The sequence below is a fragment of the Oncorhynchus mykiss genome, chromosome 11 (genome assembly GCF_057628025.1).
Source record: "Oncorhynchus mykiss isolate SJ-2025 chromosome 11, ASM5762802v1, whole genome shotgun sequence".
Taxonomy (NCBI): Eukaryota; Metazoa; Chordata; class Actinopteri; order Salmoniformes; family Salmonidae; genus Oncorhynchus; species Oncorhynchus mykiss.
Window position 1 is genome coordinate 80,642,377 of NC_143032.1, and position 25,060 is coordinate 80,667,436.

The 25,060-nt window shown below is 45.4% G+C and overlaps 1 protein-coding gene across 2 annotated transcripts; it reads left to right on the top strand.

Moving 5' to 3' along the window:
- The first annotated feature begins 22,960 nt into the window (after positions 1-22,960).
- LOC101268935 (chemokine CXCL13) lies at positions 22,961-24,350 on the top strand. Of its 2 annotated transcripts, none has more exons than XM_090189032.1 (4): positions 22,961-23,105; positions 23,285-23,420; positions 23,736-23,816; positions 24,049-24,350. In XM_090189032.1, the coding sequence occupies exons 1-4, from the start codon at positions 23,042-23,044 to the stop codon at positions 24,146-24,148; spliced, it is 381 nt and encodes a 126-aa protein (XP_090045158.1). In that variant the 5' UTR covers positions 22,961-23,041; the 3' UTR covers positions 24,149-24,350.
- The last annotated feature ends 710 nt before the right edge of the window (positions 24,351-25,060 follow it).

Here is a 25,060-nt window from a genome sequence, read left to right on the forward strand (position 1 = left end):
AGCCTTGCCTTCAAGGTTAAAAGCTTGTATCATCCATTAACAGTTTAGGCAGTAAGTCAATTAAAGGTATAATACAATTGTTATTTCACAGGGTTGTTCCGTTGTTCCTCCCTACCTTCATTTATTTCTTGTTGGATTGCTTTCCATGTGTAGTGTCATGGAAGTGTGGTCTCTTATGTAAAACCCTTGAACCTGCATCTGTCTAGGACCAGATCTGTCATAATGCATTAAAACTATGTTATCGCCATGAGCTAACCTTGATCAATAAAGGGTCATAAACGACACCATTTGATAGACAGTATATGAATAGTGTGTAATACAGGACATTGTACGAAGCCCATTGATGAAACTATTGGACACATCAGTTCAGTGCTTGACAAAATCATACTGCTGCACACTTGAACTACACTGTTGATTAAGGCCTTGTAAAGTAAAGCATTTCATGGTCTACACTTTGTATTCGGCTTCTGTGACAAATAAAGTTTGATTTGATTCATATGTGACCTTCAGCTCAGGGGACAATTGTAGGAAACACTATTATCTCAACACATCCCGTCTTATCACCTCATCATATCCACAAATGAAGGCAGGAAACCTGTCTATGGTTTGACAGGTACTTCTCTCTCTCTGGGAGTTACCCTGCATCTCCACATGTTATCACATGCCATCCACTCGTTTATTTCCTCACACATCACTCTCATTGAAACACCCTGTGCCAATAACAGTCCCAGAAATTTACCTGGTGCTTTAAATTTAAAAGTTGTTTATGAATGACTGCCTCCTGTCCTCCATGCTCCTCCTTCCCTCTGTCCGTCTCCCCCCTCCCTTGGTCTCTCTCCTTCCTTCTGTCCATCTCCCTCCCTCCCTCCCTCCCTCCCTCCCTCCCTCCCTCCCTCCCTCGGTCTCTCTCCTTCCCTCTGTCCGTCTCCCTCCCTCCCTCCCTGCCTCCATCGGTTTCTCTCCTTCCTTCTGTAATTCTCCCTCCCTCCCTCCCTCCCTCCCTCCCTCCCTCCCTCCCTCCCTCCCTCCCTCCCTCGGTCTCTCTCCTTCCTTCTGTCCGTCTCCCTCCCTCCCTCCCTGCCTCCATCGGTTTCTCTCCTTCCTTCTGTAATTCTCCCTCCCTCCCTCCCTCCCTCCCTCCCTCCCTCCCTCCCTCCCTCCCTCCCTCCCTGCCCTCCATCGGTCTCTCTCCTTCCTTCTGTAATTCTCCCTCCCTTCCTCCCTCCCTCCATCTCTCTCCTTCCTTCTGTCATTCTCCCTCCCTCCCTCCCTCCCTCCCTCCCTCCCTCCCTCCCTCCCTCCCTCCCTCCCTCCCTCGGCTTCTCTCATTTCCTCTGTGCTATACTGCCCTGGTTCTGGCAGGTGTATCATTCTTTAGGCTTGATTGACCTGTTCCCATCAACATTCAATGGACATGTTGTTGTCAGTCGACTGGTCAAACAGCTTCAAGTATCATAGTAATTATATCCACACATGGACAATTATTTGTGTGAGCTGTGCAGGCTGTTTTGTTCTAACATACACAATCTTCAGTGGCAGTCTAGCCCTCTACTGGCTGTCTAGGGTAGTGTTCATTTTTAATTGTGTAACGGTTTTCCTTAAGCACCAGAGGGCGTTGATATCACGTGTCATTCTGTCAGTGTTGATCAACCTCACTATCACTATTTCACTGACTACCACCACACCACGAAGTCTATAGAAAACACAAAGTCTACGCCTATTAATTTGATTGTACATTTTTAAGTCCTACAGATAAAAATGCATTTTTCTCAGCTGAATAAATCAGCTGAATAAACTAGCTGAAATAGTGTGTGAATGAAGTCAGCTGATTAAATTAAACATAGGCTTGAGGGAACTTGGGGTTGAGGGAACTTAGGGTTGAGGGAACTTGGGGTTGAGGGAACTTAGGGTTGAGGGAACTTAGGGTTGAGGGAATTTAGGGTTGAGGGAACATAGACATGGTCCTAAGCTAAGGCACACTAATTTCCAATGGAAACCAGACAACAAACATCTATAAGAGATAGCTAGAATAACAATTCTAACAGTTTCCACATTATACTGCCTGGGACATTGTGATTCTCATGGTTAGTGCTATGGCCTAGCCTATATGAGGGGAGGGTTACTGTAGTGATGTGCTGGTTGACTCATAACCCACAGCCCCCACGGAAAGGGTGGGTTTAGGGTTATGAAATAGTGTGTGGATGTAGCGTGGGAATAAACCAGCTGATTAAACCAGATGAATAAGCCAGCTGATTAAATTAAACCAGTGCTCATGATAATGACAAAAGGAACTCCAAAAGAGACTGGTCTCCACCCGTACACAACTAGACACTCTGAATTCCCCCTTATCACCATATAGGTCTAGGCCTGAGGGAACATAGGGTTGAAGGAAAACAGGCCTGAGGGAACATAGGGTTGAAGGAAAACAGGCCTGAGGGAACATAGGGTTGAAGGAAAACAGGCCTGAGGGAACATAGGGTTGAAGGAAAACAGGCCTGAGGGAACATAGGGTTGAAGGAAAACAGGCCTGAGGGAACATAGGGTTGAAGGAAAACAGGCCTGAGGGAACATAGGGTTGAAGGAAAACAGGCCTGAGGGAACATAGGGTTGAAGGAAAACAGGCCTGAGGGAACATAGGGTTGAAGGAAAACAGGCCTGAGGGAACATAGGGTTGAAGGAAAACAGGCCTGAGGGAACATAGGGTTGAAGGAAAACAGGCCTGAGGGAACATAGGGTTGAGGGAAAACAGGCCTGAGGGAACATAGGGCTGAGGGAACGCAGGGCTGAGGGAACATAGGGTTGAGGGAAAACAGGCCTGAGGGAACATAGGGCTGAGGGAACGCAGGGCTGAGGGAACATAGGGTTGAGGGAAAACAGGCCTGAGGGAACATAGGGCTGAGGGAACGCAGGGCTGAGGGAACATAGGGTTGAGGGAAAAAAGGCCTGAGAGAAACCTAGGGCTGAGGGAACCTAGGGCTGAGGGAGCCTAGTGCTGAGGGAACCTAGGGCTGAGGGAACATAGGGTTGAGGGAAAACAGGCCTGAGGGAACATAGGGTTGAAGGAAAACAGGCCTGAGGGAACATAGGGTTGAAGGAAAACAGGCCTGAGGGAACATAGGGTTGAGGGAAAACAGGCCTGAGGGAACATAGGGCTGAGGGAACGCAGGGCTGAGGGAACATAGGGTTGAGGGAAAAAAGGCCTGAGAGAAACCTAGGGCTGAGGGAACCTAGGGCTGAGGGAGCCTAGTGCTGAGGGAACCTAGGGCTGAGGGAACATAGGGTTGAGGGAAAACAGGCCTGAGAGAAACCTAGGGCTGAGGGAACCTAGGGCTGAGGGAGCCTAGGGCTGAGGGAACCTAGGGCTGAGGGAACATAGTGACGAGGGAACATAGGGCTGAGGGAACATAGGGTTGAGGGAAAACAGGCCTGAGAGAAACCTAGGGCTGAGGGAACATAGGGCTGAGGGAACATAGGGCTGAGGGAACGCAGGGCTGAGGGAACATAGTGACAAGGGAACATAGTGACGAGGGAACATAGGGCCGAGGGAACATAGGGCCGAGGGAACATAGGGTTGAAGGAAAACAGGCCTGAGGGAACATAGGGTTGAAGGAAAACAGGCCTGAGGGAACATAGGGTTGAAGGAAAACAGGCCTGAGGGAACATAGGGTTGAGGGAAAACAGGCCTGAGGGAACATAGGGCTGAGGGAACGCAGGGCTGAGGGAACATAGGGTTGAAGGAAAACAGGCCTGAGGGAACATAGGGTTGAGGGAAAACAGGCCTGAGGGAACATAGGGCTGAGGGAACGCAGGGCTGAGGGAACATAGGGTTGAGGGAAAACAGGCCTGAGGGAACATAGGGCTGAGGGAACGCAGGGCTGAGGGAACATAGGGTTGAGGGAAAAAAGGCCTGAGAGAAACCTAGGGCTGAGGGAACCTAGGGCTGAGGGAGCCTAGTGCTGAGGGAACCTAGGGCTGAGGGAACATAGGGTTGAGGGAAAACAGGCCTGAGGGAACATAGGGTTGAAGGAAAACAGGCCTGAGGGAACATAGGGTTGAAGGAAAACAGGCCTGAGGGAACATAGGGTTGAGGGAAAACAGGCCTGAGGGAACATAGGGCTGAGGGAACGCAGGGCTGAGGGAACATAGGGTTGAGGGAAAAAAGGCCTGAGAGAAACCTAGGGCTGAGGGAACCTAGGGCTGAGGGAGCCTAGTGCTGAGGGAACCTAGGGCTGAGGGAACATAGGGTTGAGGGAAAACAGGCCTGAGAGAAACCTAGGGCTGAGGGAACCTAGGGCTGAGGGAGCCTAGGGCTGAGGGAACCTAGGGCTGAGGGAACATAGTGACGAGGGAACATAGGGCTGAGGGAACATAGGGTTGAGGGAAAACAGGCCTGAGAGAAACCTAGGGCTGAGGGAACATAGGGCTGAGGGAACATAGGGCTGAGGGAACGCAGGGCTGAGGGAACATAGTGACAAGGGAACATAGTGACGAGGGAACATAGGGCCGAGGGAACATAGGGCCGAGGGAACATAGGGTTGAAGGAAAACAGGCCTGAGGGAACATAGGGTTGAAGGAAAACAGGCCTGAGGGAACATAGGGTTGAAGGAAAACAGGCCTGAGGGAACATAGGGTTGAGGGAAAACAGGCCTGAGGGAACATAGGGCTGAGGGAACGCAGGGCTGAGGGAACATAGGGTTGAAGGAAAACAGGCCTGAGGGAACATAGGGTTGAGGGAAAACAGGCCTGAGGGAACATAGGGCTGAGGGAACGCAGGGCTGAGGGAACATAGGGTTGAGGGAAAACAGGCCTGAGGGAACATAGGGCTGAGGGAACGCAGGGCTGAGGGAACATAGGGTTGAGGGAAAAAAGGCCTGAGAGAAACCTAGGGCTGAGGGAACCTAGGGCTGAGGGAGCCTAGTGCTGAGGGAACCTAGGGCTGAGGGAACATAGGGTTGAGGGAAAACAGGCCTGAGGGAACATAGGGTTGAAGGAAAACAGGCCTGAGGGAACATAGGGTTGAAGGAAAACAGGCCTGAGGGAACATAGGGTTGAGGGAAAACAGGCCTGAGGGAACATAGGGCTGAGGGAACGCAGGGCTGAGGGAACATAGGGTTGAGGGAAAAAAGGCCTGAGAGAAACCTAGGGCTGAGGGAACCTAGGGCTGAGGGAGCCTAGTGCTGAGGGAACCTAGGGCTGAGGGAACATAGGGTTGAGGGAAAACAGGCCTGAGAGAAACCTAGGGCTGAGGGAACCTAGGGCTGAGGGAGCCTAGGGCTGAGGGAACCTAGGGCTGAGGGAACATAGTGACGAGGGAACATAGGGCTGAGGGAACATAGGGTTGAGGGAAAACAGGCCTGAGAGAAACCTAGGGCTGAGGGAACATAGGGCTGAGGGAACATAGGGCTGAGGGAACGCAGGGCTGAGGGAACATAGTGACAAGGGAACATAGTGACGAGGGAACATAGGGCCGAGGGAACATAGGGCCGAGGGAACATAGGGACGAGGGAACATAGGGACGAGGGAACATAGGGCTGAGGGAACATAGGGACGAGGGAACATAGCGACGAGGGAACATAGGGCTGAGGGAACATAGGGCTGAGGGAACATAGGGCTGAGAGAACATAGGGCTGAGGGAACGCAGGGCTGAGGGAACGCAGGGCTGAGGGAACGCAGGGCTGAGGGAACATTGGGCTGAGGGAACATAGGGCTGAGGGAACATAGGGCTGAGAGATCATAGGGCTGAGGGAACATAGGGCTGAGGGAACATAGGGCTGAGAGATCATAGGGCTGAGGGAACATAGGGCTGAGGGAACACAGGGCTGAGGGAACACATACATGGTCTTAAGCTAGGCACACTAATTTACATTGGAAACCAGACAACAAACATCTGTAAGAGATTCTAATAATTCTAACAGCTTCCACATTTTACTGCCTGGAACATTGTGATTCTCATGGTTAGTGCTATGGCCTAGCTGATATGAGGGGAGGGTTACTGTAGGCTAGTGGTGTGCTGGTTGACTCATAACCCGCAGTCTCCGTGGAAAGGGTGGGCCTAGGGTTATGAAATAGTGTGTGGATGGACCGCGGGTTGGTGGCTGGCAGGTTGAATAAAGTTTAATTTATATTGTGCAATTTTTTCTATTGGCTACATTGAGGTTTTTCTTTCATTATGTTATGCTCTCTGGCATTAGTGCATAAACCTTAGGATCTAACAATATGTGTGGCAAAAAAAAAGATTATCAGCAAATCACAGAATTGCTTTTGAAAACAGGCAGAACAAGTTCATGTCTATCTAAACAGGCCAAAAAAAGACAAGGTCGGAGTTGAATTCTTTAAGAGAAAAGCAAGGAAATGGAGAGTTGAAAATAAAAAGAAGGGCCTGAAATGTCATGTTTGGGTAAGATTTGGTGAAGTGTTAAAAAGAGGATGATAGGAGAGGCGTTATCACGTTATGTGTGATGATTGTGAGAAGCTATATACAATTTGACAGTCACAAGATGGACATCAAATAGGCCTAAGGCACGTCAAGTGAACTGTAGCCTACTGCTGTCACGTTCTGACTCTAGTTCTCGTGTTATTTCTTTGTTTTAGTGGGTCAGGACGTGAGTTGGGTGGGTATTCTATGTTTTGTGTTTCTAGGTTGGGTTTCTTGTTTGGCCTGATATGGTTCTCAATCAGAGGCAGGTGTTAGTCATTGTCTCTGATTGGGAACCATATTTAGGTGGCCTGTTTCGTGTTGGGGTTTGTGGGTGGTTATTTTCAGTCTTTGTGTGTCTGCACCAGATAGAACTGTTTCGGTTGTCACGGTGTTGTTTTGTGTTTTGAAGTGTTCAGTTGTTTATTAAAAAGATGAACACTAACCACGCTGCGCTTTGGTCCTCTCTATCTCCAGACGACAACCGTTACGACTGTTCAAATAAGTTAAATGGTAACTGATATCTGGACACTGACTGTAGAAGAAGAGACTGATGAGAGGAGCTATAGGAGGATGGACTCATTGTAATGACTGGAATGGAATGAAATGGAACTTATTAAACCAAGTGTTTGACTCCGTTCCTCCCATCAGCCTCTTCTGGACTGTAGGAACCTCTCACATAGACTTAATATGAACTCCTGCGCATTGCTTCCAGGAAAATGATACATCAAACACATGCTACATTATTAAATTAAATCAAATTGTATTTGGCACGTGCGCCGAATACAACAGTAATTACAAGTAATTAAAGAGCAGCAGTAAACAATAACAATATATACAGGGAGGTGCCTATACAGAGTCAATGTGCGGGGCACCGGTTAGTTGAGGTAGTATGTACATGTAGGTAGAGTTATTAAAGTGACTATGCATAGATGACAACAGAGAGTGGCAGTGGTGTGGAGATGAGAAGGGGGGGTTCAATGCAAATAATCTGGGTAGCCATTTGACTAGATGTTCAGTCTTATGGCTTGGGGGTAGAAGCTGTTAAGAAGCCTCTTGGACCTAGACTTGGCGCTCTGCTGCCACTTGCAGTGTGGTAGCAAAAAGACAGTCTATGACAGTCTATGACTAGGGTGGCTGGAGTCTTTGACAATTTTTAGGGCCTTCCTCGGACACAGCCTGCTATAGAGGTCCTGGATGACAGGAAGCTTGGCCCCAGTGACGTACTGGGCTGTTCGCACTATCCTCTGTAGTGCCTTACTGGTCGGAGGCCGAGCAGTTGCCATACCAGGCAGTGATCGGTCAGGACCGGTCAGGATGCTCTCGATGGTGCAGCTGTAGAAGCTTTTGAGGATCTGAGGACCCAGGCCAAATCTTTTCAGTCTCCTGAGGGGGAATAGGTTGTCTTGGTTGGACCATGTTAGTTTGTTGGTGATGTGGACACCAAGGAACTTGAAGCTCTCAACCTGCTCCACTGCAGCCCCGTCGATAAGATTTGGGTGAGCTCGGTCCTCCTTTTTCCTGTATTCCACAATCATCTCCTTTGTCTTGATCACGTTGAGGGAGAGGTTGTTGTCCTGGCACCACACAGCCAGTTCTCTGACCTCCTCCCTATAGGCAGTCTCGTTGTTGTCGGTGATCAGGCCTACCACTGTTGTGTCATCTGCACATTTAATGATGGTGTTGGAGTCGTGCCTGGCCATGCAGTCATGAGTGAACAGAGGGTACAGGAGGGGGCTGAGCACGCACACCTGGTGGCCCCTGTGTCGAGGATCAGCGTGGTGGTTGTGTTGTTACCTACCCTTACCACCTGGGGGCAGCCCGTCAGGATATCCAGGATCCAGTTGCAGAGGGAGGTGTTTAGTCCCAGAATCCTTAGCTTATTGATGAGCTTTGAGGGCACTCTGGTGTTGAACGCTGAGCTGTAGTCAATTAATATCATTCTCACATAGGTGTTCCATTTGTCCAGGTGGGAAAGGGCAGTGTGGAGTGCAATACAGATTGCATCATCTGTGGATCTGTTGGGGTGGCATGCAAATTGGAGTGGGTCTAGGGTTTCTGGTATGATGGTGTTGATGTGAGCCATTACCAGCCTTTCAAAGCACTTCATGGCTACAGACATGAGTGCTATGGGTCGGTAGTCATTTAAGCAGGTTACCTTAGTGTTCTTGGGCACAGGCACTACGGTGGTCTGCTTAAAACATGTTGGTATTACAGAGTCGGACAGGGAGAGATTGAAAATGTCAGTGAAGACACTTGCTAGTTGGTCAGCGTATGCTCGCAGTACACGTTCCTGGTAATCCATATGGCCCTCTGGCCTTGTGAATGTTGACCTGTCTAAAGGTCTTACTCACATCGGCTGAGGAGAGCTGAGTGATCACGCAGTCTTCCGGTACAGCTGGTGCTCTCATGCATGTTTCAGTAATTATTTGCCTCGAAGCGAACATAGAAGTAGTTTAGCTCATCTGGTAGGCTGGTGTCACTGGGCAGCTCTCGGATGTGCTTCCCTTTGTAGTTTGTAATGGTTTGCAAGCCCTGCCGCATCCAACGAGCGTCAGAGCCGGGGTAGTACAACTCGATCTTAGTCCTGTACTGACGATTGCCTGTATGATGGTTTGTCGGAGGGCATAGCGGGATTTCTTATAAGCTTCCGGGTTAGAGTCCCGCTCCTTGAAAGTGGCAGCTCTAGCCTTTAGCTCAGTGCGCTTGCTGCCTGTAATCCATGGTTTCTGGTTGGGGTATGTACATACGGTCACTGTGGGGACGACGTCATCGATGCACTTATTGATGAAGCCAATGACCGATGTGGTGTACTCCTAAATGCCATTGGAGGAATCCTGGAACATATTCCAGTCTGTGCTAGCAAACAGTCCTGTAGCTTAGCATCTGCTTCATTTGACCACTTTTTTATTGATCTAGTCACTGGTGCTTCCTGCATTCATTTTTGCTTGTAAGCAGGAATCAGGAGGATGGAATTATGGTCAGATTTGCCAAATGGATGGCGAGGGAGAGCTTTGTACGTGTCTCTGTGTGTGGAGTACAGGTGGTCCAGAGTTATTTTCCCTCTGGTTGCAAATTTGACATCCTGATAGAAATTTGATAAAACTGATTTAAGTTTCCCTGTATTAAAGTCCCCTGCTACTAGGAGCACCGCCTCTGGGTGAGCGTTTTCTTGTTTGCTTATGGCGGAATACAGCTCATTCAATGCTATCTTAATGCCAACCTCTGACTGAAGTGGTATGCAAACAGCTACGAAGAATACAGATGAGAACTCTTGGTAGGTAGTGTGGTCTACAGCTTATCATGATATAAACCTCGGGCGAGCAATAGCTCGAGACTTCCTTAGATATCATGCACCAGCTGTTATTTACAAAAATACATTAGTTCCTTGTCTTACCAGACACCGCTGTTCTCTCCTGGCGGTGCATTGTATAACCAGCCAGCTGTATGTTGATAATGTTGTCGTTCGGCCACGACTCCGTGAAGCATAAGATGTTGCTGTTTTTAATGTCCAATTGGTAGTTTAATCTTCCCCGTAACTCGTCACTTTTATTGTCCAAAGATTGCACGTTTGCTAGCAGAATTGAGGGAAGTGGGGGTTTATTCAATCACCTTCGAATTCTCAGAAGGCAGCCCGCTCTCCAGCCTCTCTTCCTATGCCTCCTCTTCATGCAGATCACGGGGGTCGGGGCCTGATCTGTATATCCTCCGCCTCGGGCTCGTTAGAGGCGTGAAAGAAGAAAAAGGATTCTGCTAGTCCTTGGTGAGTTATCGCAGTCCTGATGTCTAGAAGTTATTTTTAGTCATAAGAGTCGGTAGCGGCAACATTATGTACAAAATGAGTAAAAAAATAAGTTACAAACAACGCTGATAAACAAACAAAAAAACACAATCGGTTGGGGGCACGTAAAACGTCTGCCTTCTGCTCCGGCGCCATCTTTTGACTCTGTTACACGGTTTTCCCGTTTAATAAAAGTAGAGTCTCAGAGCTACACAATGGTATATCATACACTACAGTTGAGGAACATGGGAAAGTAATTCTGGTTCTAAAGTTGATAAACTTGTAACCCCACTTTTGAGAAAATATATATATATATATATATATATAATAATATATATCCACACAAGCCAAACTTAATTCTTATGAGAAACATGTTGGGTCGTTTTTACAGCTTCTATTTCCTTCCAACTAGTCAAAGTGATATAATTTGGAAATTTTGCACTGAAAATGTTTCACGTTTTTTTTGTTGTTGAGCTATTGCATTTTCTCCCCGGTCCCTAAATGTCTTTGCTCCACGAAAGAAGCAGAGATGATGGAGAAAACAGTACTGTTGCCAATTAGACTGAAGTCAGTTTATGACATTATTCTGGTGACCAAGGGTTTATTTTGACTTCTACACAATGTTTTTTTTTTTTACATTTATTTAACTAGGCAAGTCAGTTAAGAACAAATTCTTATTTACAATGACGGCCTACCAAAAGCCAAAAGGCCCTCTGCGAGGACGGGGGCTGGGATTTAAAAAGAAAAAAAAAAAATATATATCTATATATATATATATATATATATAAATATATATATATATATATATATATATATATATATATATATATATATATATATATATATATAGGACAAAACACACATCACAACAAGAGAGACAACACAACACTACATAAAGAGAGACCTAAGATAACAGCATATCAAGGCAGCAACACATGACAACACAGCATGGTAGCAACACAACATGACAACAACATGGTAGCAACACAACATGGTAGCAGCACAAAACAGGGTACAAACATTATTGGGCACAGACAACAGCACAAAGGGGAGGAAGGTAGAGACAACAATAAATCACACAAAGCAGTCAGTAAGAGCGTTCATGATGAGTCTTTGAATGAAGAGATGGAGATAAAACTGTCCAGTTTGAGTGTTTGTTGCAGCTCGTTACAGTCGCTAGCTGCAGCAAACTGAAAAGACGAGCGACCCAGGGATGTGTGTGCTTTGGGGACCTTTAACAGAAGGTGATTGGCAGAATGGGTGTTGTATGTGGAGGATGAGGGCTGCAGTAGATATCTCAGATAGGGGGGTGTGAGGCCTAAGAGGGTTTTTGAAGTAAGCATCAACCAGTGGGTCTTGCGACGGGTATAAAGAGATGAACAGTTTACAGAGGAGTATAGAGTGCAGTGATGTGTCCTATAATGAGCATTGGTGGCAAATCTGATTTCCAAATTCTAAAACACATTTAGCCGCTCAAGAGCACCCTTACCTATAAATTACGTCTGCGTAATCTAGCATGGGTCGGATGATCATCTGAACCAGGGTTAGTTTGGCAGGTGGGGTGAAAGAGGAGCGATTACGATAGAGGAAACCATGTCTAGATGTAACTTTAGCCTGCAGCTTTGATGTGTGCTGAGAGAAGGACAGTGTACCATCTAGCCATACTCCCAAGTACTTGTATGAGCTACCTCAAGCTCTAAACCCCCAGAGGTGGTAATAACACTGGTGGGCAGAGGGGCATTCTTCTTACCAAACCACATGACCTTTGTTTTGGAGGTGTTCAGAACAAGGTTAAGCGCAGAGAAAGCTTGTTGGACACTAAGAAAGCTTAGTGTGTACAAGGTTAACAAGGTTAAGGGTAGTGTACATACAGTGTACATACAGTGTAATGACTGAAGATAAGCTGCATGTATGTAGTTATAGACAAGTTGACTAACAAATTGCCTACTACAATGTGGGAAATTATAGGCAGAAACATATCCAATTCAGGCAAAAATAACTATTTTCGCCGAGTCTGACTGTTGCCTTCAGTGCATTTTCTATATTAGTGGTTTAAGATCAGGTGCGGGCCTCATATTTTCACTTTATTACATATAGTAATGCAGTTGTGGATTAGTTATTAGCAATTGCAGGCGGGTACATTGCAAATACATTACAATTGCAGGCGGGTACATTGCAAATACATTACTATTGCAGGCGGGTACATTGCAAATACATGACAATTGCAGGCGGGTACATTGCAAACTTCCGGCGCCGACAGAGATGGCCGCCTCGCTTCGCGTTCCTAGGAAACTATGCAGTTTTTTGTTTTTTTTAGTGTTATTTCTTACATTAGTACCCCAGGTCATCTTAGGTTTCATTACATACAGTCGAGAAGAACTACTGAATATAAGATCAGCGTCAACTCACCATCAGTACGACCAAGAATATGTTTTTCGCGACGCGGATCCTGTGTTCTGCCCTACAAACAGGACAACGGAGCGGATCCCATGCAGCGACCCAAAAAAACGACTCCGAAAAAGAGGGAAACGAGGCGGTCTTCTGGTCAGACTCTGGAGACGGGCACACCGTGCACCACTCCCTAGCATTCTTCTTGCCAATGTCCAGTCTCTTGACAACAAGGTTGATGAAATCCGAGCAAGGGTAGCATTCCAGAGGGACATCAGAGACTGTAACGTTCTTTGCTTCACGGAAACGTGGCTCACTGGAGAGACGCTATCCGAGGCGGTGCAGCCAACGGGTTTCTCCACGCATCGCGCAGACAGAAACAAACATCTTTCTGGTAAGAAGAGGGGCGGGGGCGTATGCCTTATGGCTAACGTGACATGGTGTGATGAAAGAAACATACAGGAACTCAAATCCTTCTGTTCACCTGATTTAGAATTCCTCACAATCAAATGTAGACGGTATTATCTACCAAGAGAATTCTCTTCGATTATAATCACAGCCGTATATATCCCCCCCCCAAGCAGACACATCGATGGCTCTGAACTAACTTTATTTGACTCTTTGCAAACTGGAAACCATTTATCCGGAGGCTGCATTCATTGTAGCTGGGGATTTTAACAAGGCTAATCTGAAAACAAGACTCCCTAAATTTTATCAGCATATCGATTGCGCAACCAGGGGTGGAAAGACCTTGGATCATTGTTACTCTAACTTCCGCGACGCATATAAGGCCCTGCCCCGCCCCCCTTTCGGAAAAGCTGACCACGACTCCATTTTGTTGATCCCTGCCTACAGACAGAAACTAAAACAAGAGGCTCCCACGCTGAGGTCTGTCCAACGCTGGTCCGACCAAGCTGACTCCACACTCCAAGACTGCTTCTATCACGTGGACTGGGACATGTTTCGTATTGCGTCAGATAACAATATTGACGAATACGCTGATTCGGTGTGCGAGTTCATTAGAACGTGCGTTGAAGATGTCGTTCCCATAGCAACGATTATAACATTCCCTAACCAGAAACCGTGGATTGATGGCAGCATTCGCGTGAAACTGAAAGCGCGAACCACTGCTTTTAATCAGGGCAAGGTGTCTGGTAACATGACCGAATACAAACAGTGCAGCTATTCCCTCCGCAAGGGTATCAAACAAGCTAAGCGCCAGTACAGAGACAAAGTAGAATCTCAATTCAACGGCTCAGACACAAGAGGCATGTGGCAGGGTCTACAGTCAATCACGGACTACAGGAAGAAATCCAGCCCAGTCACGGACCAGGATGTCCTGCTCCCAGGCAGACTAAATAACTTTTTTGCCCGCTTTGAGGACAATACAGTGCCACTGACACGGCCTGCAACGAAAACATGCGGTCTCTCCTTCACTGCAGCCGAGGTGAGTAAGACATTTAAACGTGTTAACCCTCGCAAGGCTGCAGGCCCAGACGGCATCCCCAGCCGCGCCCTCAGAGCATGCGCAGACCAGCTGGCCGGTGTGTTTACGGACATATTCAATCAATCCCTATACCAGTCTGCTGTTCCCACATGCTTCAAGTGGGCCACCATTGTTCCTGTTCCCCAGAAAGCTAAGGTAACTGAGCTAAACGACTACCGCCCCGTAGCACTCACTTCCGTCATCATGAAGTGCTTTGAGAGACTAGTCAAGGACCATATCACCTCCACCCTACCTGACACCCTAGACCCACTCCAATTTGCTTACCGCCCAAATAGGTCCACAGACGATGCAATCTCAACCACACTGCACACTGCCCTAACCCATCTGGACAAGAGGAATACCTATGTGAGAATGCTGTTCATTGACTACAGCTCGGCATTCAACACCATAGTACCCTCCAAGCTCGACATCAAGCTCGAGACCCTGGGTCTCGACCCCGCCCTGTGCAACTGGGTACTGGACTTCCTGACGGGCCGCCCCCAGGTGGTGAGGGTAGGCAACAACATCTCCTCCCCGCTGATCCTCAACACTGGGGCCCCACAAGGGTGCGTTCTGAGCCCTCTCCTGTACTCCCTGTTCACCCACGACTGCGTGGCCACGCACGCCTCCAACTCAATCATCAAGTTTGCGGACGACACAACAGTGGTAGGCTTGATTACCAACAACGACGAGACGGCCTACAGGGAGGAGGTGAGGGCCCTCGGAGTGTGGTGTCAGGAAAATAACCTCACACTCAACGTCAACAAAACTAAGGAGATGATTGTGGACTTCAGGAAACAGCAGAGGGAACACCCCCCTATCCACATCGATGGAACAGTAGTGGAGAGGGTAGCAAGTTTTAAGTTCCTCGGCATACACATCACAGAAAAACTGAATTGGTCCACTCACACAGACAGCATTGTGAAGAAGGCGCAGCAGCACCTCTTCAACCTCAGGAGGCTGAAGAAATTCGGCTTGTCACCAAAAGCACTCACAAACTTCTACAGATGCACAATCGAGAGCATCCTGGCGGGCTGTATCACCGCCTGGTACGGCAACTGCTCCGCCCTCAACCGTAAGGCTCTCCAGAGGGTAGTGAGGTCTGCACAACGCATCACCGGGGGCAAACTACCTGCCCTCCAGGACACCTACACCACCCGATGTCACAGGCCATAAAGGCCATAAAGATCATCAAGGACATCAACCACCCGAGCCACTGCCTGTTCACCCCGCTATCATCCAGAAGGCGAGGTCAGTACAGGTGCATCAAAGCTGGGACCGAGAGATTGAAAAACAGCTTCTATCTCAAGGCCATCAGACTGTTAAACAGCCACCACTAACATTGAGTGGCTGCTGCCAACACACTGACACTGACTCAACTCCAGCCACTTTAATAATGGGAATTGATGGGAAATGATGTAAATATATCACTAGCCACTTTAAACAATGCTACCTTATATAATGTTACTTACCCTACATTATTCATCTCATATGCATACGTATATACTGTACTCTATATCATTGACTGTATCCTTATGTAATACATGTATCACTAGCCACTTTAACTATGCCACTTTGTTTACATACTCATCTCATATGTATATACTGTACTCGATACCATCTACTGTATCTTGCCTATGCCGCTCTGTACCATCACTCATTCATATGTCCTTATGTACATATTCTTTATCCCCTTACACTGTGTACAAGACAGTAGTTTTGGAATTGTTAGTTAGATTACTTGTTGGTTATTACTGCATTGTCGGAACTAGAAGCACAAGCATTTCGCTACACTCGCATTAACATCTGCTAACCATGTGTATGTGACAAATAAAATTTGATTTGATTTGATTTGAAATACATGACAATTGCAGGTGGGTACATTACAAATACATTCCTACATTGCTCCGGAAGTAACCTGCAGCACCCCCTGATAAATCACCCATAAAAAACACATCATTAACATAAGCAAAAAAATAGTGCACAAGGCCATTATTAAAACTCATGTATAAGCGGGGAGAAAAATACTCGTCAGCAGAGTGTGGCTGCATGTTGATCCACCCATGTTATCCCGCCCATACTGTAAGTTTCATTATATTTGCTATTCTGATTCAGAGAAGTTGGAAAGTCTTTTGGTAGATTGTGGAGTTTTGGTTCTGCAAAGCCAGCAAAATAACCTGTATTAATGCCAATGATGGTACCAATGTAGTGGGTATCCTATCTACTCAACTCAGTGTCAGTCTGAGTGGTATTACACTAATGGTAATGTGGCAATTCTTTTACTTTTTGGATATGTGTTGTTGTGTCTTGTCAGATACTACTGCATTATTAGAGCTAGGAGGAACACAAGCATTTCGCTCCACCAGCAAAAACATCTGCTAAATATGTGTTTGTGACCAATAAAATTGGTAGAAAACCCAATTAATATCTTTATTAGTTGCTATAAGATTGTATTAGCCTTTATCTTATTATAAGGTTATATAATGTTGTTGTCTCTCCATTGAGCAATAATGGTATGACAATAATCAGCATTTTTAATAATAGCTGTTATTTAGTCATGATTTATATAAAATAGCAGTTATTTAGTCAGTTATTTAGTCAGGATTAATATAAATTAGCTGTTATTTAGTCAGGATTAATATAAATAGCTGTTATTTAGTCAGGATTAATATAAATTAGCTGTTATTTAGTCAGGATTAATATAAATTAGCTGCTATTTAGTCAAGAATAATATAAATGAGCTGTTATTTAGTCAGGATTAATATAAATAGCTGTTATTTAGTCAGGATTAATATAAATTAGCTGTTATTTAGTCAGGATTAATATAAATTAGCTGCTATTTAGTCAAGAATAATATAAATTAGCTGTTATTTAGTCAGGATTAATATAAATAGCTGTTATTTAGTCAGGATTAATGTAAATGAGCTGTTATGCAACAGGGGGCATTCACTGCCAATATAGAACTCTTTCAGTCAGTCTGCTAACAGAAAAGATTATCTGGCTTATTTAATGCTTGTTAGCATGTTTCTGTTCCTCATTCTGGGTTCCTTGTGTCTGATCAAGTGAAATTAATCTAAATTTAACACGAGTGATATGAAGATATCAGCCTTGTGTGCCAGAATTCTGGGAAGATTTGAGATGTACTATAATGTTACTATAAGTGAATGAATAAAGGAAAAGTGGTCTGTTGTCCAACTGAAATGTGTCTTCCGCATTTAACCCTGAATCAGAGAGGCTCGGGGGGGGGCTGCCATAATCGACATCCACGTCTTCGGCACCCAGTGGGTTAACTACATTTGCTCGGGGGCAGAACGACAGATTTTTACCTCGTCAGCTTGGGGATTCGATCCAGCAACCTTCCGGTTACTGGCCCAACGCTCTAACCACTAGGCTACCTGCTGGTTACTAGCCCAACACTCTAACCACTAGGCTATCTGCTGGTTACTAGCCCAACGCTCTAACCACTAGGCTACCCTGCTGGTTATTAGCCCAACTCTCTAACCACTAGGCTACCTGCTGGTTACTAGTCCAACACTCTAACCACTAGGCTACCCTGCTGGTTACTAGTCCAACACTCTAACCACTAGGCTACCCTGCTGGTTACTAGTCCAACACTCTAACCACTAGGCTACCCTGCTGGTTACTAGTCCAACACTCTAACCACTAGGCTACCTGCTGGTTACTGGCCCAACACTCTAACCACTAGGCTACCTGCTGGTTACTAGTCCAACACTCTAACCACTAGGCTACCTGCTGGTTACTAGCCCAACGCTCTAACCACTAGGCTACCCTGCTGGTTACTAGCCCAACACTCTAACCACTAGGCTACCCTGCTGGTTACTAGCCCAACACTCTAACCACTAGGCTACCCTGCTGGTTACTAGTCCAACACTCTAACCACTAGGCTACCCTGCTGGTTACTAGTCCAACACTCTAACCAGTAGGCTACCCTGCTGGTTACTAGTCCAACACTCTAACCACTAGGCTACCTTGCTGGTTACTAGCCCAACACTCTAACCACTAGGCTACCCTGCTGGTTACTAGCCCAACGCTCTAACCACTAGGCTACCCTGCTGGTTACTAGCCCAACACTCTAACCACTAGGCTACCTGCTGGTTACTAGTCCAACACTCTAACCACTAGGAAACCTGCTGGTTACTAGCCCAACACTCTAACCACTAGGCTACCTGCTGGTTACTGGCCCAACACTCTAACCACTAGGCAACCTGCTGGTTACTGGCCCAACGCTCTAACCACTAGACAACCTGCTGGTTACTAGTCCAACACTCTAACCACTAGGCTACCTGCTGGTTACTGGCCCAACACTCTAACCACTAGGCTACCTGCTGGTTACTGGCCCAACACTCTAACCACTAGGCTACCTGCTGGTTACTGGCCCAACACTCTAACCACTAGGCTACCTGCTGGTTACTGGCCCAACACTCTAACCACTAGGCTACCTGCTGGTTACTGGCCCAACACTCTAACCACTAGGCTACCTGCTGGTTACTGGCCCAACACTCTAACCACTAGGCTACCATAGCAGTAAAATAGAATATATTTGAAACAGTAAGATAATGTTAAATCTTTACTACTGACTTTCTACTTGTTTACATAGGCTACATACAGTATGTACATATTGGTAGGGATAAAGCGACTGAAGAGGTCCTGGATGGCAGGGAGCTCGTCCCCAATGATGTACTAGGCCGTACACACTACCCTCTGTAGCGCCTTACGGTCGGTCGGCCGCCAAGCAGCTGCCATACCAAGCTGTGATGCAGCTAGTCAAGATGCTCTCAATGTTGCAGCTGTATAACCTTTTTTGAGAATCTGAAGGGCCTTAGTCTACAGCACAAGACAAGTTAATGTCTCTGTAATAATCTTCAGGACCCATATGTAAACACTCTCTAATGCACCGCTCTCCATTCAGATGATAACTTAAGCATAATCAGATAATGCTTCCTGAAAGATTAACCTCATCCAGGCAGTATATGGTGACAGGAAGCTGTTGGATGTTTTACATGGATGCTCGGCAGTATGGTATCATCCTGGTTTACAGTAAGCTTTCAGCAGTGCATTGTGTAATTAACCCCTTTCCCTTGAATAACCTTCCCCTTATCTACCACATCCTAGTTTAACTCCGTGGAAAATGTATTGAGGTTGTGGTTGTGTAATCTAAGTGAACAAGGTTTTAATCTCAGAACGGATGTATTTAGATGGTCTAGTCTACATGATATACAACGACAAATTAACTATTGTACTGTAGGTATCGATAGACATTTTAACCTAGTTATTTGCAATATAGCCTACCTCAATATTCTGGATGGATTAGTGTCTATAGTCTGGAGATATGTCTGTTATTATGATACATACTGTCTGGATTAGTCTCTATCAGTTGAGGCTCCTCAGAGGAGGAAGGGGAGGACCGTCCTCCTCAGTGAGTTTCATGGGGGAAAAAAGTGAAACATTAAAAAAGTTGTCTTTTAGGGCCTCCCGGGTGGCGCAGTGGTCTAAGGCACTGCATCGCAGTGCTAGTTGTGCCACCAGAGACTCTGAGTTTGAGCTCAGGCTCTGTCGCAGCCGGCCGGGAGGACCATGGAGTGACGCACAATTATCCTAGCGTCGTCCAGGTTAGGGAGGGTTTGGCCGGTAGGGATATCCTTGACTCATCGCAAACTAGCGACTCCTGTGGCGGGCCGGGCGCAGTGCCGCTGTTCAGGTCGCTAGGTGTACGGTGTTTCCTCCGACACATTGGTGCGGCTGGCTTCCAGGTTGGATGCGCGCTGTGTTAAGAAGCAGTGCGGCTTGGTTGGGTTGTGTTTTGGAGGACGCATGGCTCTCAACTTTCGTCTCTCCCAAGCCCGTACGGGAGTTGTAGCGATGAGACAAGACAGTCTCATTTGGGCAGTACATTTTTTTAAAATATTTAGATATAACAAATATATCCACGTCACCAAATAATTGATTAAAACACACTGTTTTGCAATGAAGGTCTATTGTCACCGGGGCCCATCAGTGTGACTGCTAAACTGCTTGCTAACTCTACAATGTAATGCATGATTGTAGCTGGTTTACTAACACATTCATTCTATTAGCCATGTTGACTTGACGTTAGCTAATATGGTGACCACGATGTAGGCTGTGTGTAGCGTTTAGTGGTTATGATACAAAGGTTTGGCCTGGTCACAGACAGCTGATATGTTGTGCACTGAAGTCCACAAGCGAAGGGAAAAGGTGAAAGGAGGAGACAGCAAGTCTGATGCAAGAAGGAATTATCCAACGATCAAAAGGATCATTCTGTATCCATGTGGCTGCTTTGAAAGTGAACTGTGTTTGCGTGCGATCAGGGGTGTATTCATTCCGCCCATTCTGTTGAAAAACTTTTCATAAACGGAAGCAAACGGAATAAACATACCTGAATTTGTCCAATAGAAACTCTCATTTGCAACTGTTGGACTAATGATTATACCCTAGCTCAGCTAGATGCAAGATTGTGCATGGTGGTATTGAATGTGGCAATGTCTGTCACCTTGATCACTCAAACTGTGCACCTCCACCGCCTTCGGAAAGTGTTCAGACTTCTTCCACATTTTGTTACAGCCTGATTCTAAAATTAATCAAATGGTTTTATTTATTCATCAATCTACACACAATACCAAAGCAAATCCATGTTTTTAGATGTTTTTGCCTAATTTATAAAAAATATTTAAAAAACTGAAATATCAAATTTACATTCAGACCCTGTACTCAATACGTTATTGAAGCACCTTTGGCAGGGATTACAGCCGAGAGTCTTCTTGGGTACGACGCTACAAGCTTGGCACACCTGTATTTGGGTAGGTTCTCTCATTCTTCTCTGCAGATCCTCTCAAGCTCTGTCAGGTTGGATGGGGAGCGTTGCAGCACAGCTATTCTCAGGTCTCTCCAGAGATGTTCTATCGGGTTCAAGTCCAGGCTCTGGCTGGGCCACTCAAGGACATTCATAGACTTGTCCCGAAGCCACTCCTGTGTTGTCCTGTTGGAAGGTGAACCTTCGCCCCAGTCTGAGGTTCTGAGCACTCTGGAGCAGGTTTTCATCAAGGATCTCTCTGTAATTTTTTCTGTTCATCTTTGCCTCGATCCTGACTAGTCTCCCAGTCCTTGCCATTGAAAAACATCCCCACAGCATGATGCTACCACCACCATGCTTCACCGTAGGGATGGTGCCAGGTTTCTTCCAGACGTGACGCTTGGCATTCAGGCCAAAGAGTTCAATATTGGTTTCATCGGACCAGAGAATCTTATTTCATGGTCTGAGAACCTTTAGGTGCCTTTTGGGGAACTCCATGCAGGCTGTCATGTGCCTTTTACTGAGGAGTGGCTTCCGTCTGGCCACTCTACCATAAAGGCCTGATTGGTGGAATGCTGCAGAGATGGTTGTCCTTCTGGAAGGTGCTCCCATCTCCACAGAGGGACTCTAGAGCTCTGTCAGAGTGACCATCTGGTTCTTGGTCACCTCCCTGACCAAGGCTCTTCTCGCCCGATTGCTCAGTTTGCCCGGACAACTCTAGGAAGACTCAGTGGTTCCAAACTTCTTCCAATTAAGAATGATGGAGGCCACTGAGTTCTTGGGGACCTTCAATGCTCCAGAAATGTTTGCTGCATGGATTACTCTCCATAGATAATCTCCAGACTGTCTGTTAGTATGATACAAGCTGCCTGCTATACACTACACTATAATCTTCAAATGTTAATCTTACAAATCTTTATCAATACATTATTATTCTCAATGTTGACAGCATATCAATGCATCAAGAATATGTACCAAAGGTCAGCCTTATCATGATAGAATGCTGTTATCTCTTCACCCACCTAGCTACTGTTGTCTCCCCTCCTCCAGTTAAAGCAGTATTTTGCTTTATCTGCAATGTCAACGACGGCTGAAGCTCATTTCTACTTTATGTAGAGTGGCCAAGAGAGTCAGTACAAGAGAGTCAGTTCCATTTGGAAACGTAGTGACATAAACATCAATCTGCCTCAACTGCTGCTTAAATGCACAGCCAGAAGAGTACTGGCCACCCCACATAGCCTGGTTCCTCTCTAGGTTTCTTCCTAGGTTTTGGCCTTTCTAGGGAGTTTTTCCTAGCCACCGTGCTTCTACACCTGCATTGCTTGCTGTTTGGGGTTTTAGGCTGGGTTTCTGTACAGCACTTTGAGATATCAGCTGATGTACAAAGGGTTATATAAATAAATTTGATTTGATTGAAATGACGGTGTAACCTTTACAGCCCTGTTAAAGAAAGACTAATAATTAATATATAAAACAGAATGTGATAAGAGAGGGGGAGAAAGAGCAAGAAGGGGGGGGGGGGGGGGAGAAAGAGGATATAACTATATCTCTCTTTGTTGCTCTATGTATGACTCATTTTATCTAGATGTTTCTGATATGAAGACAGCTTCTGTTTAGTTTCATTAGAAGGTTACAGTAGAATTGAAGGTTAACGTAGGAAAGTAGAATTTCATTTACTGCAAAAAAATCTAAATGTAATTTAAATGGAACTTTAATTACACTGCCAAAAATGCAAAACGTTTTGATAAAACGACTGCAGATCTTAAAGCATTTTCTGCATGTGAAATCAAGTGTAATCAACCTTAAAACAAATAAATGGGTAAGATAAATTAACTCAAAACAAACATTTCATTTAAGCATCTCAATACAAGATTACATATCTAGGTAACATTTTCATGTTTTGCAGTGTAAAAAATAAAAGCTTACATCTACAATATTAGGTATACCCACCAACACCGACTCAAATAGATTGATGTCGGTAAATCTAATGAATCCGTGATTTTTCTGATGAGGGATTCCCCAACACACTTCCTTATTTGCAGCAATATAAACCCAGAATGCACATGAATTCCATCACTCACTCTCAGAGCACTTCGATCTTGATCTTTAACCTCAGCCGACCACAGCCAACCCAGACTCAAGATGCCCTTCAAGCCACACTACTTGTTGGTCGTAATGACTCTCTGCTGCGTTGCTGCTCTTCACGGTGAGATACAGATCTGTTAAAAAGCGTTTTTATTTATTGCAATAGGACCTAAAACGTAGCATATGAATGCTTTTCATAACAAACTGTTCCCTTTAAAGTTAATCTATCGGTTGTTTTTAAGGATTTGACGTGACCTGCATTTACTTGACCTATGATGGTCTTCCTCTTCCTCCCTGCAGCGTTTCCTATGGGCGGCTTCGCTCCACGTCTGACATGTCGTTGCATCCGGACGTCCCCTGCCTTCATCTCTCCCACCAGGTTTCACAAGTTGGAGATCTTACCTGCAGGAGCCCACTGTAGTCGCATGGAGATGATGTGAGTCAACAGAATGTCACTATTTCAACATATTCTAATGAAACCATGGAGTCACTCAAAAATGCATGTATGAAAAGTATGGGAGACAGGAAGTAGTGGAAGGAAGAAGAAGAAGAAGAAAAGTGACACATTACTGTCTTACATCCAAACCCATTAGAAGTCACTGAAGAGTTCAAGTCTCCCACTTCGCACAACCTACAACAGGCTACAATAAATTATGCCATTTTCATGGCAAAGCTCAGATAGTTATATTTATATATTTCTATGGTAGTTTGACTTCTCCTTGGCTAGTAATGTATCCCCTCCATTCATCAGCGTTACCAAGAAGGACAAGACCATAGTCTGTGTGAATCCAGAGGCAAAATGGATCAACAAAGTCATTGCCCGGTTACAAAGGTATATACAACACACACACACCAAACACACACTTTTTGTAGATGTGCAACTGTTTAAAAAAAACACACACCATCTCTGTCAACAGTAACACCATCTCTGTCAACAGTAACACCATCTCTGTCAACAGTAACACCATCTCTGTCAACAGTAACACCATCTCTGTCAACAGTAACACCATCTCTGTCAACAGTAACACCATCTCTGTCAACAGTAACACCATCTCTGTCAACAGTAACACCATCTCTGTCAACAGTAACAACAAGGGAAGTGCAGGTGTCCCCATCTCAACCACGAAGGACGGCATCAACATGATAGTGGAACAGCTACAGTAAACGGTCAACATCATCACATCATTCAATCTGGAGCAAAATGGAATGAACACAACACAAGTTTATGCAATACCAATGCATTCAATTGTAATACCAAATTATTTAAATTTCTCTGAAATTATCTCTGTACGTATTATGTGTTATTATTTCATGTCCTTATAATGTATCGTCTCCAACCCAGAGAAATAAAGATGGACAAAACATACTTTTTTTAAATGACAATTTTATTGCCTGAGGAGGAAGAGGGACAATTATACAATTGCTGATGAGCGTGTATATTTTATTTTTATGTGAACATTATTACCCCAATAAATCCATAAAACTAAAACACTGTTTTCAGAGTAATACAAAAAGTTAGCACCTCCACCTCTGATTGGTTGACAGATTACACTCCCAGGAGGAGGTGGGACTGGGGTGGTCGTAGTTAACTCAACTTAAACCCTTTCCTCTTTGGGGAGCATAGGTCATTCTCAAACTTCCTGGTCATAGTTTTAGGCCTTGTTTCTTGCCCAAACACTACAGAGTCTACTTCCTTGTCCTTGATCACATGGTTAGTATGAACTTATTGACACGACCACATTGACCACAATCCCTCTGTCCACACTCTGTGTCAAATATGGTTTTATGATTGTAGGTAAAACATTGAAATCCACCAGTTTTTAGGTAAACCATGTAGGAAGGAAGGCTAGGATAGATGCATAAGGGTCAGATAAACTAAGACAAACACATATTTAAAAAGTGCTTTCTTTTTAAAATCACACTGAAACGATGACCTTGCAATGGCAAATCAGCTTTAAACCTGAATTAACATACTATAGATGCTAACATTTCTCTTCTAAAAAAGTGTCTTAGGTCTGAAAAGAACAAGTGATATTCAACCAAAGTCTAGAGTTCACTATTCAAAATATGTCTGCT